This window comes from Lissotriton helveticus, chromosome 4_1 (genome assembly GCF_964261635.1).
Source record: "Lissotriton helveticus chromosome 4_1, aLisHel1.1, whole genome shotgun sequence".
NCBI lineage: Eukaryota > Metazoa > Chordata > Amphibia > Caudata > Salamandridae > Lissotriton > Lissotriton helveticus.
The window spans coordinates 184,033,381-184,046,977 of NC_136063.1; the positions used below are offsets into that span (position 1 = coordinate 184,033,381).

Sequence of the window (13,597 nt, forward strand, 5' to 3'; positions counted from 1 at the left end):
AGGGCAGGTGTAATGGTGAGATTCAAGGTTTGTTTATAACTAATCAGAGACATGGAAGAAAGGCTGAGTCTCTCCAAATTCTTCAGCTTCTCTTGTTCCTTACTTTGACCCTCACCTCTACTCAAACACTGCTCGGCCTCCTCTTTGATCCCAGTGTGAACTGGACTTCGCTTTACTACTCAGCGCAGAGACCTTAGCCTACACCCTGCAGCCTAGGCACCACAAAATACACGTTTCTGACACACAGGTGCTTTCTGTGGCCAGGGGCGTAGCAAAGGCCCCTGCAGTACAGAGGTCCCCAACCCTCAATGGGGCACATTTAGCGCAAAGCCAATGAATATCTGTGAGATATGGGAGATTCAGGGGCCCCTCATCATGGTCTGTGGGGGGGCACATCATTTCGCGTTACACCAGCGCCCCTGGCACTGATGAGCAAGCAGGACTCGATAAACCACTGTCATGCCAAGAAAGTGCAGAGCCACTACACGCCACTGCGATTCTCAAATTTAGAACCAAGCCAACACGCACACTTAAGTGCTGCTGGGATTCATGCTTTACGGAAAAGAACTTTTGCTATTTGACAACAGATTTACTCTTTCATCCATCCCCCTTGTACCCCTCCCCTCTGCTCTTACACCTTCCCTACTGTTTTATGGTAGAGTTGCTCCCTATAAAAATGTAACATAAAATAAAAAGAGAAAATAAAGTTGTTTACTATTCTTGCGAAATGTAGCTTGGCTCCGCTCTTACAGCGTTTCCGGTCAATAGGATCTGTACCGACATTTATCTAAAACAACCACACTAGCTAATAAATAACATGATAAAAAACTGCATTACAGATGAGGTCAGGTAAAGAAAAGATGCAGCATCTTAGTTCTGCACTATATTCAGCTGAGATGAGAGTACATTAACAGATACCGTGTCTTGGTTGGTCACCAAGTCCATCATTAACACAGAACATGAAGCAGGCATGCTTCAGGTGCCCCGCTTACCTCCAGCGAGCTCATGGAAAGAGTTGAGATGGTTTCACTCTTGGAGACCAGCCCCGTGTTTCCTGAGTCCCCTGTATCGCACAGACTGATCGGGATCTGCGACTCACAGGAAAGGGTTTGTTGCTGCAGGATGGGGGACCCTTGTTCGTTGCACATCATCCCCATCTGCTCCCGCGGTGGGCTCTTCACCATGAAGCCCGGGTCGGCCATGCTGAGGTGTATGAGCCTGGTCTGGGGCATTTGGTCAATGTTCATGCTGTACTTGCCCTCATCCTTGGGCTTGGCCCGTAACGTGGCCGTGTTGCTCGGCAGCATGACGTAGCTGCTCTCTATCGTCTGTTCTTGAGCTCTCGTCAGCTCTGAGTCCAGCTTTTTGAAAATGTCCCCATCACATATGTAAACAGATTTGGCGGGCTGATTTTTGTCCTTTTTCAAGGTGAGTGTGTGGTTGCTGAACTCGTTCAGGTTGAAGCTTCCAAGGTAGTGGGGGGATCCCTGGAGGTGCATTTTGGACACGTTCGATGGAAGACTGTTAAAATTTGACCCCTTTTGGTGGTTGAGTTTCAGTTTTTCTTCGTCTTGGAGCGATGGGCGCTTTAAAGTTCCAGTGATTGTAGACGTCCGACAACTACTGATGTCTTTATTGAGCACTGTAACACAAAAGATGTGTTAGCACAGAGGATTACAGATCTTGTTTACATTTTATTGCATTTGTTAATTTTGGCTAATGGTTTCTCCTTACAAGAGTGTTTTCTATGACCTATACTAACTTGCCTAGAATTTGTACTGAACTCTTTGGAATTGTGATTTCTCAACATGCTTATCAGTAAAGTCTTCAAAAACCACCATCGTTGAGATGGGGTGAAAAAGCTTCAGTGAGGATGAGGAGCGCGTGTCGCAAAAATATAATTCAAATCAAATGTCTTCATATTTTGGGCAATGAGGACATTTGACTGACATGAAAAAGTGTCCATCAGAATTCTTACAATAGATACGCTTTTGGTTACTTGGAAGTAAAAGAGATGGAAAACTATTCCAGGAAGCCATCAATATTTGAAAACATCTCTTAAAGGCATTTTAACACGTAGATGCAGCAAATCACAACATTATGACAGGCTGAGAAAAGCCAAGATATGTTGCAGAATAAAGCATTGTATAATATAAAAACATTTGTGCAAAGCTGATTAACAGCCACATGTTAACACACATTCGTATTTGTGAAAAAATATGTTACTGTTACCTAACGACCTAATTTAGATCTTGGAAGAGGGGAATACTGCATCCCAAATGTGACGGAAATCATGTCCGCCATATTACGATCGCAATATATCTTATGGAGATCGTAATATGGTGGACGGGATATCCGTTTGTGACGTAGCATTCCATCCGCCAAGATCTGAATAAGGTCATCTACTCCTAAGCTTTATAAACATGCTTACAGGGGCCATCCAAAGTAGGAACAAACTGATCTTGAACAAATCTTGCATCACTAGTCATCACCAAAGACATGCACCCCATAATGTTGCTTTTTTTGATTACGTCTGTTTTGATTTTGAGAACTATTGCAGCATCGTTCACAGGACGGCCCCTTTAATACATTTTCAATAATGGCTGCTCAAAACCGATCATTTTAAAGCCGAAACATAGGCTATCTCATCAAACATTAATTCTAAGCAAAGAGCTGTTCATAAGTACTCAATTTGTTAATTTGTGTAACCTGTTGTCCTCATTAAGGAGTTTTCATCTGAAGTAAGGTTCCAGGTGATAGGGGCTGAAGCGGGGTTGGCTTCAATGCACAGGGAAGTTGTAAATATGCATACTTTATGCTAATACAGTTGTACATCTGTAATTATTTTACATGTGTGCATGTCTTCGACACTATGATTCACGTGACAATTTAGCCATAGTTAACCGCTGCTCTCCATATTGCAACCATGCCACCTCTATGGATCTATGTACCATCATATTTCTAAAAAACCTTTCTGACCAAATTGTTTTTGTTGCTAAATAAATGCATAAGTACATAAATCAATGGGTGGAGTCAAGCAAATCTCCGGGGATGATGTTGTATTCATCTGCATGAAAATAAACAAGAGTAGCATCCTCCATAAATATATGAAAAAAATGTCTGTTGTATAGTTTCAGTATTTTTTTAATTAAACATGTCATTGTTATTTGAGTTAAAACTACCTTTTATTGGAGTCAAAATTATTTTTAACTAAATGGAGTTCCAACAATGTTGCCGTATTGTAAAAGACAATAAAAAACTTGTTGAAATTTAAAAAACAAATCGAATAGATGTTGAAAAGAACAGTTTATCCCGAGTAAAGGCTTCAATCCCTACAGCCCCTATATATTAGTAGACAATCTGTCATGGAGACAGCTCTTAGATTACCACTGATAATTGTAACCCACAAAGCAACTTATAATAATCAAAGCAGCCAGACAAGCCTGAAATTCATACCAGGCCCTGGTGGCTGCCTCAGATCATGATGTATGCACTTAGCATGCACGCCTTTCATGTTCAATGCAAAGCAGAGCCGCAAGAAAGAGGTTGGCGCACAAAATTGAGGGAGCCAAGGATCATCAGGTTAACTTATGGGGCTTTATCTAGTGGTTTTCGGTATTAATGTCTACGTCGACTCCGGAGGCTCTGCACCCAGCTGAAACACTGAAACAGGCGGATGTTTGTCTCCATTCCCATCCTGCTGACAGTACCTAGAGATGTATCCCTCAGAAACACATGATGATGCTAACCAGGATATGGGCGTTGAATGCGTGTGGCAGAATGTCATCTAAATGGGCTACCGGACAATTTTTCCACCTCGTTTAAGTGCAATAACCTCTGGGATTGGTAATTACTGCTCCAGACTTATCCGATGTGTTTACCGGATAACATTGTAATCTGTCAAGGAATGATGCTCTTGGGCATTGTTGCTGGTATTAGGGTACTAGATTTTGTACGTATCCCCAATCATACCACCTCTGTGGAATGTCTTCAAATCTTCTAGTAGTTTGGCCTATTCATTTTTTCAGTAGTTCCATGGGAGTGGGAAACAGTATCCCTTGTAGAACAGAGGTTGTTCCATGGCTAAGAGTCTGTATGCAACCCCTGTGCTGTAGGTGAATTACCAAAAAGCCTCGAGCTGCTTTTTGAATGCACCAACAATTTAAAAATGGCCATCAGATTGGAAATGACCACTGTTTGAAAGGGGAGGACTCACTGGGAAAAACATGAATATATTAATTTAGGAACAAAAACCCCTATAGAGAAATACCTATAAAGAGAAAGCACTGGACAGAGGATTTCTTTAAAAAAAACATTTTTTAGGCAGCTATTGCGATAAAAAAAATGGCAAAAATATTTATTTTGCAAGCAGCGAAAGAAGAGAAATAAAATAAAGGGATAAACATGCTAAAAAGAATAGAGTGAGGGTCATCAGCATAAGTTGTAAGGTGAAGGATATTGTACAGGTAAAGCCTAGGTTAGAGTACCGTTTGAGATAGTGTCAAAATTAGGAAAAGAGAAAATGCTAATATTAGTGGTCAATTTAGGGTTAGAGATAGGTATAGATTTAGGATAAGATAAATATAATCAATTTATTTGTGGAGGAATTCAGTGAATGCTATTAAAATGTTCTTGTTAGAGTTTCTCTGTACAGATTTCCCCCTAAAGGAGTCCCCTCTGTGCAGGCATTTTCTACATGGTCTGCTTGGAGAGCCATGTAATGGGTCTGCTGGTTGTTGAAATCGGCCGAGTTTACTATCTGTGTGGTTTGAGTTGTCTGGATTGTATCCTACAATCACCGGTAATGCGGTTTCCAATGTTAGTGCCTTACACTATGTGGAGGGAGGACAGACTGTAAGGAAATGAAGAGAACCAATTTAAATATAACTGCAAAAAAAGCTAAATCTGTGTGTGCATTTCCTTGGCTGAATATTTACTTCTCCGACTGGTGTGAGGGGCCGGACGGCCTGTAAAAGTAAGCAAAAAACAAAATCTGCTGAGAGATAACAAAGACAACACTGTGATGTTTACATTCTCTAGTAAGGGATAAAGACACTGTGATGATCCCATGCTTAGATCTAGTGAGGGACAAAGACACTGTGATGATCCCGTGCTTAGATCTAGTGAGGGATAAAGACACTGTGATGATCCCGTGCTTAGATCTAGTGAGGGACAAAGACACTGTGATGATCCCGTGCTTAGATCTAGTGAGGGATAAAGACACTGTGATGATCCCGTGCTTAGATCTAGTGAGGGACAAAGACACTGTGATGATCCCGTGCTTAGATCTAGTGAGGGATAAAGACACTGTGATGATCCCGTGCTTAGATCTAGTGAGGGACAAAGACACTGTGATGATTCCGTGCTTAGATCTAGTGAGGGATAAAGACACTGTGATGATTCCGTGCTTAGATCTAGTGAGGGATAAAGACACTGTGATGATTCCATGCTTAGATCTAGTGAGGGATAAAGACACTGTGATGATCCAGGGCTTAGATCTAGTGAGGGATAAAGACACTGTGATGATCCCGTGCTTAGAATAAGTGAGGGATATAGTGTGCTGATCCCATGCTTTGCCACAGTTCGATTCCGCTGGGGAGGGAGAGAGGTGCAAAACGTGTGCTTTGTGTCGACTCAATGATCACTCATTGAAGTTTACTCTTTTTCCATTCCCCTCTCGACACAAATTTGCACAATTCAATACAGCCCAGCTTCACCTGTCCTGTGACCCCTCTAATTCAACTATCAACATTACTAAGTTAGTTCCATCTTAGAATTAGTTAATCTGGTCACAACTGACAACATCCATTGCAGCCTTCTGGGGGGGCGTGTCATGGTCCACCGAATGGATGTCAGTCATATCCATACACTCGCGGATTTAAGATGTTTGAGAGGCACACAGATTAAACTGAGAAGACACTGTATGAGCAACTTGAGACCAAATATTTTAATATTTTACGCACTCTAATTATTCGGTGACCCTCCAAGATTTGGCAATCCAAATAAAGTCATTGGTTCAATTCTATCTAGCACTACTTACCAGATGATATGTTTTTCAGATTACTCTGCCACCCTCTTCAATCTCATCCTGACACATGTATCTTGCAGACTCGGGGCCTTATTTATGAAGGCCTTGCGCCGCCGGTGCGTCACTTTTTCCCATGTTAAAAGTGACTCACCGGCGGCGCATGGCCTTCATAAATAAGGCCCTCGGTTTTTAACTTCTAATTGACTCTACTCCTTACACCAACCACTAATTCAGATTGCTTCCACAATCTCAATCTTTACACTGCATCAACATTTCTATAATCCATCAACCTACCAATATTGTCTCTGACAAACACTGCTGGTGGTGTGTGAATCCCAGCCAATTTTGTGTGTGTCAGTGGTAGAAGGAAGAAGTGAAATGTGAAATAAAAAGGCCCCAAACATTTTAATTTCCGAAGACCATGAATGTCTCCTTCCGTAGTGGAAGTTGTAAACATGAGAATATGTAAACATCTGCACATTTTACAGCTCATTCTAAAGCAGTCTCTTTATAGGAGACATTCATAGAAAGTGTCACTTTCTATTGAAAAGTTAAGCAGGCCCTGCCCCATCACAATTTGCCTCTATGAACACTGCACTGGTTCTTCCAAACTGAAACAGGTGTACAGATCTCAGTTCTTCTGCAACCCAGTGTCATGGCTCTCACCTCGGGCTAAAAGTTATGCAGTGCAGTTTGTATATGATTATGGTTATCATTACACTTTAGAAAGATTACACATAGGATAGCAACAGAAACAGTTTGACACACCACGCAACGTGACATAAATCATAGGCGTGCAGGTTACAGAGCGAGTGTCGCAAAACATAGGCTCAAATTAAGGTTTTGTTTCAAGCAGGTATCATGGACTAATAGCAAACAATTTAGAATCAAAACTAGCAGGTACACAAAAATAAACTGCAAAGTAAATGCTTTCTCATCACATCATTTGGGAAAAATGTAATGATTCAGGCCAGAAGGCATGCTGCTGTAGGCTTAAAGAACTGCTTTGCAGAAGTCAACGGAGAGCCTCCAAACAGCCGGCGCTAAGGATTAAGCCTGGGACGCGATTTCTTATCCTTCTGAATGACTCCGAGAGGCTAATCCTAGCAACTGATCTAGATTCTCAATGAGGTATTACTGTTGTGGCTTTGGAGTCACAATAATGAACAATGCTCGAGGAGGTTTTAACGCGGAGCAATAATCCTTACAGAAGGTTTAGATTCTTGATGATGAGTGCTTTCTCTTCTAGTAGCTTTAAAACCTCAAATTATGGTTAATCTTTGCAATCATATGAAATCTTGATTAGGCTTAATTGTTAGGTTTTTATCTCTAATAAAGCCTAAATCTTGAAGTAAAGTTAGATGCTGTAAGAGAAATAATACTTCTTCCGTAGAGTTCGAATTTAGACAAGCGATTATTCAGGTACTCAATGAGCGCTATGTTTTGTTGTTAAGATCCTCAAAGAGGAGGGTTACTGGTTTCAGTAAAACTAAACCCTGATTAAGAGATAATTCTGGCAGCATTTGTTAGATTTTCGGTCTAGCCCATTGCTAGCAGCAGGCCAAGATTTAAAAAAGGTATATCGTGTGCAACAGGTTTAGATCAGCAATGAAAAGACAAAGATTCACATTAAGTTTAGATTCACAATGAATGTTTAAATCATTGATGGGGAATAATCCCTGTAGCCTATTGAGAAACTCCAAGAGGGTGAATCCTTGCAATAGGGTAAAACCACCGATGAGTCTATATTTTGCTGCAGCATTAGATCAACCAATGGTCAATTAGTGCAGTAGGTTTAGATACTCAATGTGGAGAAAAAGCTACATATGATTTAAACTCAATGTCAGCTTATTTTTACAGCAAGTTTAGCTCCTCAATGAGGGCCAATCCTTGCAGTAGAGGCAGGTAAATGGCAAATGGTAATGTGTGCAGTAGGTTTAGATCCTTGTTGAAGGTGCATCATTATAAGAGATTCAAATTTTCAGAGGTGTTGGGTTTAAGTCTTCTGTGAGGACTAATCTTAGCAGCAGCAGCAGCTTTAAATTCTCAAAGAGGATGACTCATTCTTGCAGCAATGGACTATCTAGCTATCTTATGGTTTTAGCAAATGTTTTAATAATGTAATGCCTTTTGGATTGTTTAAGGATGTCTGCCAATGTACCACAAGGGCTAAACCTTAAAGTAGGGTTATCTCCTTCATGGTGGCTCATCCTACAATAGATATAGAACAGTAAGATGAGCATCTACCTCTTGCCAATGGACCACAGCAAGAACACAGACATGGCTGAATCTAGATTTCGAGGCATTCTTATCTTTGGTGCTCTTCGACGTGATGGCATGGCCTCAGCCAGCCAGGTAGCCGTCAATATGTTTATTTTTCATTAGATTATGATGTCAATACTTTTAATACACCATACTTCAAACACAGAACACATAACATATAAAAGAAGAAAAAAGTGCACAGTTTGGTTGTCCAACTGAGCCACTTGTGAGCCTCACCTGTCAGGTGTTCACCTGATCTGCACGCCATATCGACATCTTTCTCAAAATCGGTCTGAAATCAAATGAAGACACACAGCTGAGTGTGGCAGCAAGGACATCTCATCAAGTGATTTAAAATGAATATGCATCATACAATACATGTTCAATTCAGGGATAGTTTAATCTAAAACGTCAGTTACAAAGTTTAATAACTGTATCAGACCTGATCCAGCACAAATGCTACATATTAATGTGTTTACAAATGAATGCTCCATTTATGAAAACATGGATGAATGTTGGAATGAATGACCAAGGCGATTGATATACTCCTACAATTAAACACAAGTGCTTCAATTAGATAGTCAAAAAATATGAAACCATGAGTGATTGTTCTTTCAGCATGGACTGGTTCATGCACATGAATCTTTGAGGGCGGTTGACTAAATCTCTCTAACCCCTTGTGCCCTTGAATACCCTGCACAGCTTGCAGGTTGACAAGAGAGGTGTATGATGGAGGAGGCTGAAGTACACTCGGCACAAAATGTCAAAAGGAAGGCATTGGGACAAAAGGTTGCAAGATGCATCATTTGCCGCCACCTTGGTGCTGAATTATTAAATGGCGGCTTCATTTGAGAAAGGGTTGCAGGGCATGCATACTTCTTCGAAAAATATAAGTGTATGACAGCATGGCTATTTCTGTACAAACTGCAACTTTCTGACTAAAATGTAGAACCACCAGGAATACCATATTTGGGCATGGAACAGCAAGACGCCACATTTTAGTGTTCACATTCACTGAAAAAAGGACTCAGGCCAGAACTGTGCCAAATATTTGATTTGAAATTGACCACTACTATTGGCTATTGTTGATCATTGAACCACCAACATTGCTGTTAATAGCAGATCATTTCCCCTTAGTTTGGTAGATAAGTTGTCTATGATTTTCATTTCCAACCTAATTCCAACTTTATTTTATTTGACTAATGTTAGGTGACCGTGTTTCAGAAGCACTGGTGCCTGCATAGTAACATATGCAAGTGTGACAGCCAGATGATTTCACAACTGACCAATCAGAGGCTGCTCTGCAGCATTTCATTATAATCTTCCTGCCTATTGGTAGTTCCATAGATCTGGACGACTTGCACCAGATTATGATACTATCAACACCACTGCAAAGTCTCTTATTATATCAACAAGAGTTAATTGTTTGACATAACCTTGTCCATGGTCACATTAACTTGACAGATGCCACCAAATGCAGGCTGCCTTTTGAATGTTGATCCTTCAGATATAGTGTAACAAGACCCAAATCAAGCATACAGAGAGGCAAGTTTGTGTAATTAGATTTCAACTCACAGCAAACAACTTCTGATCCAGGTTTGCCAGTTAATGGTTGTGCAACAGAACTATGTGCAGCACCAAAGGCTGTGAGATTATTTTCTGTGCAGAGCCTCATACACATTCAGCTGCCTTAGGAAAACTCCTGGAATGTTTCATTAGTCAGCATTAAAAAGTTAAGCTAATATAGATCTACAATCTTACTGGTTTGTGGCTATCTTTCAAATTCTCCGATTACGAGCCCGTGTTGCTGTTCCAGTTCTTCAGCAGGGAGAGACCGGAACAAACATGGATCCCAACCAGCTTTCCAGACTCCACGTGTGACCCATCAGGCTACACCAGTCTTAGTTTATTGCAGTTTGTATCTTCACTGGCCAAAGCAAGTTGATTAATCTGTGTAGGCTTTTTTTTCTCAGAATTTAGCGCTTTTTCCTGGAAAATATGCTATTTGTAATTATAGACGACTTTTTGGTAAACACTTCAGATGTCCCAGGTCATGATAGTATGATAGCGGATAGAGTAATAGGTAATGACTGAATACAGCTGGTGCTAAAGGCATGGCCAGAGCATTGACATCGTATCTCACCAATTCTCTTTCCTCAACACAGCTATACACAGAACAAAACCATACACAGAACACAGCTCTACACAAGTAAGTTGTGGTGTCACTTGTAGAACATTTTCCTGTATGCACAACAGGTACAAATATGGGGTGACAATTTTAGACACATTTATCTTTTAAAAGATACTTCTCTGTGTCGCTTTAAGCCTTTCCCTAGTTCATGCAAGCCTGTATTACTAACAATAAAATACTGTATTCAACAAGCACATCAGACAGCAAGGGTTGAAATGGGTCTGAAGTAGACCTCCTAAGTCGAAGTGACCTGGCAATGTTGCATTACTTTTATTGCCATTAAGAGAGACTGGTGCCTATTCAAACCGGTGAACCCTTTTAGCAGCCGAGAAACTAAGCCCTGACTGTGAGCAAAAGTGACAGGCCCAATCGTCCTGACTGTGACGTCTAAATTTGTCTCTTGACTTCACAAATCAGAAATCAGTATTGTGCATATGTCAAAGTCTAACAAGCTGAAATATGAAGCAATGGGACAGATGTGGGATACTAAAGACCCTCTCATGAAGACAGACGCTACCCTTTATGTCACAGACCGATGTGAGATAAACTTGTCATTGAGTTATCGGGGTAAATGTAAAATCCTTCTGGTGCATAGTGGGCAGAGCTGGTATCAGACAGCCATATATAGGATCCTAGCTCATCCATTCCATCCATAACCTGAACATTGGGTCAAATGTCTATGAAAAAAGTAGTTGCAAAACAAGTGGTTCCCTCCATGGAATGCACATACAAAACTATGTGGTGCATCAATTCGTACAGATGTTTTTCATGCGGGTTCCATTGTGGGAACCACTTGCTACTTTACAATTATATACCTTTGTTCCTTCCAAACTGTGGAAGACCACTTCTTAATAAATATAAGAAATAAATAATGCCACAGTGCTTTAAAACATCACAGCACAAGTACACTTGTGAATGTAATTCACAAGAAAAAGTAAGATGTAGTAGTGTCACCAGAACATATTTTCATTTCAGTAGACACACTCTCCCTACGCATTATGATACACCTCTAGCTTTGATGTAAAAATGGATCAGTAGTGTGATAACCTTTACAAGCTGGCCATACCTCTTTGCGTCAAGTATCTATCACTGCATTGGGCTGTACTTTATAGAATCTAACCATCCTACCCTCAAAACAGAATCATTTTGGAGCACTCCATGCCATCAGCCATGCAGGCAGTTCCCAAGATACATGTGCTGGTGGCATGCTCACCACTAGCCAGTACACTATGGAATCTCATCGAAAAGCTTTTAACAAGTTAACTCTTTTATACATTTGTGATGGAAGGGCATTGAAGGCCTTATTGAGACTTTAGTTAATTGTACATATGCCCCTTTCCTTTAGTGGGCCGTGCTGTTCATTTTGTAACTTATTACATTCAAGGTATTCACAGACAATAGTGAATATAAGCATATTATGTTGAGGTGCTCTGGTTGCGAGGGTGATCAAGCTTTCTATGTTACCTCAATAAGGTATAGAGAGGGAGTACATCTGATTACATGAGGACATAACACTTTTGATATACATGAGGACATAACACTTTTTATATATCTCTATGAAGAAATCTTTATGATATAATGCTAATATGAAGACACCACTGTGAAAAAAAATGTGATTACAAATTTTATTTACAGTGCATTCAAACGAAAACAAAAATGACCTAAAACCACGTGTTTTCATTATCAGTGAAATAGCACAAAATAAAGGAGCAGGGTTTTATAAAAGTGTGGGTTATGAATTGGGACTGGATTAGTGTAGGTTTAGAAGAGGGTGAGGAAGGGTTAGGTTTAAGGATAATATTAGCATAAAGTTAAGAATTAGGGTTAGGTTAGATATAGGTTTGGATTTAGGGTAAGGGTTAGTATGATGAGGATGCATGGATTACATGTTTTTCATACAGGAATACTTTTTAGAAACTTTGTCATTTCTGTCCATTTAAGGATAACTGAAATTATTGCTAGAGGATTATTTTTCATAATTTTTTTTCATATTGACATCTCTTCATATAAATATTCCTCAGTCTAATATTGGTCCACCTAACATCCCAGCTGAAAAAATGATTATGGGTGGCGTGATTGCTACTAGTGCTTTGGACCTGAGACTTTCACAACTCCAATAATGAATCAAAGAGAACTGTGTCTAAGGAAGAGCCGCAATGGCTGCCGCACCCTGGTTTGGCAAAGGAATTTCTTATTCACCTTAAAAAGTGGTGATGTTGAGAATAATGCAGGTTCGGTGCTGGATCCGCCAGGCCTCTCCTGTTACATGCCAATAGAATTAAAGACAGTATTTGCTAGACTGCCCACTTTATTGTCATGCTCATAGCTCAATACTTACATGCTCATAAAATGATTAAATTGTCAACCATGCGTGGAAATAAAAGAATTCAGGCAATTCTGTCGCGGCAGAAGGGAGCAGTACCGTATGATATGAAGTCCTCCTCACAGTAATGCATGCCTTACTACCAAACTTAGAGCACACCTATTTTCATGCAGAACTACATGGCGTGCATGCAATGGGAGGGAGAGTTGGAGGCTATGTTACATTGATGGGGATATTATAATTAGGTCTGACAGCATCAACTAACATGCGCTTATTGTCTCTGAACTCTGTTTACTAAGAAGCCTGGTCATATATGAGACCTAGATTGTGATCCAGATCAGAAGGATTCAGATCAGAAATATCTGCTGAGTCACAACCTGTTCTCCTATACTTACATGCTGGAGAACAGAATTAAAAAAAACAAGTGGTTAATGTGGTGCAGACTAAAAATGCCCCTTCTGCTAAAAGTAATGAGTGGCACTCTGTCCTACCATTAACTGTGCATGTCCGTTCTGAAATGAACCACCAGAGTCTCCATTGCCCTCTTCCTGCCGATCGACAACCCGGCACTTCACTGCATCCTGCACCTACCGGACGGATCATACAGCAGATATCAGTCAGGCAATTCTCCAAACTGAACATTGGGTCGAGAGGTCATCCAAGACATCAACTAAGCCCCACCAACCAATTCTCAAATAAAAACAGGTAGGAGTAACTAATATATTTCTTGTCTTTGCTGCTGAATTTTTGAGATTGTGATTTGCAAAAAATTGACAGTGGCTGGAGATCTCAT

The 13,597-nt window shown here is 40.5% G+C and overlaps 1 protein-coding gene across 1 annotated transcript in view; it reads right to left on the bottom strand.

The window, feature by feature from the left end:
* Positions 1 to 13,597, bottom strand: part of ADGRB1 (adhesion G protein-coupled receptor B1) — a 447,807-nt gene that overhangs the window by 23,577 nt on the left and 410,633 nt on the right. Inside the window, exons 28-30 of the mRNA XM_078686666.1 lie at positions 13,296 to 13,391; positions 8,528 to 8,582; positions 993 to 1,642 (exon numbers count right to left, since the gene is read on the bottom strand). Of these exons, the coding sequence (XP_078542792.1) occupies positions 993 to 1,642; positions 8,528 to 8,582; positions 13,296 to 13,391 (801 nt within the window). The remainder of the gene's footprint in view (positions 1 to 992; positions 1,643 to 8,527; positions 8,583 to 13,295; positions 13,392 to 13,597) is intronic.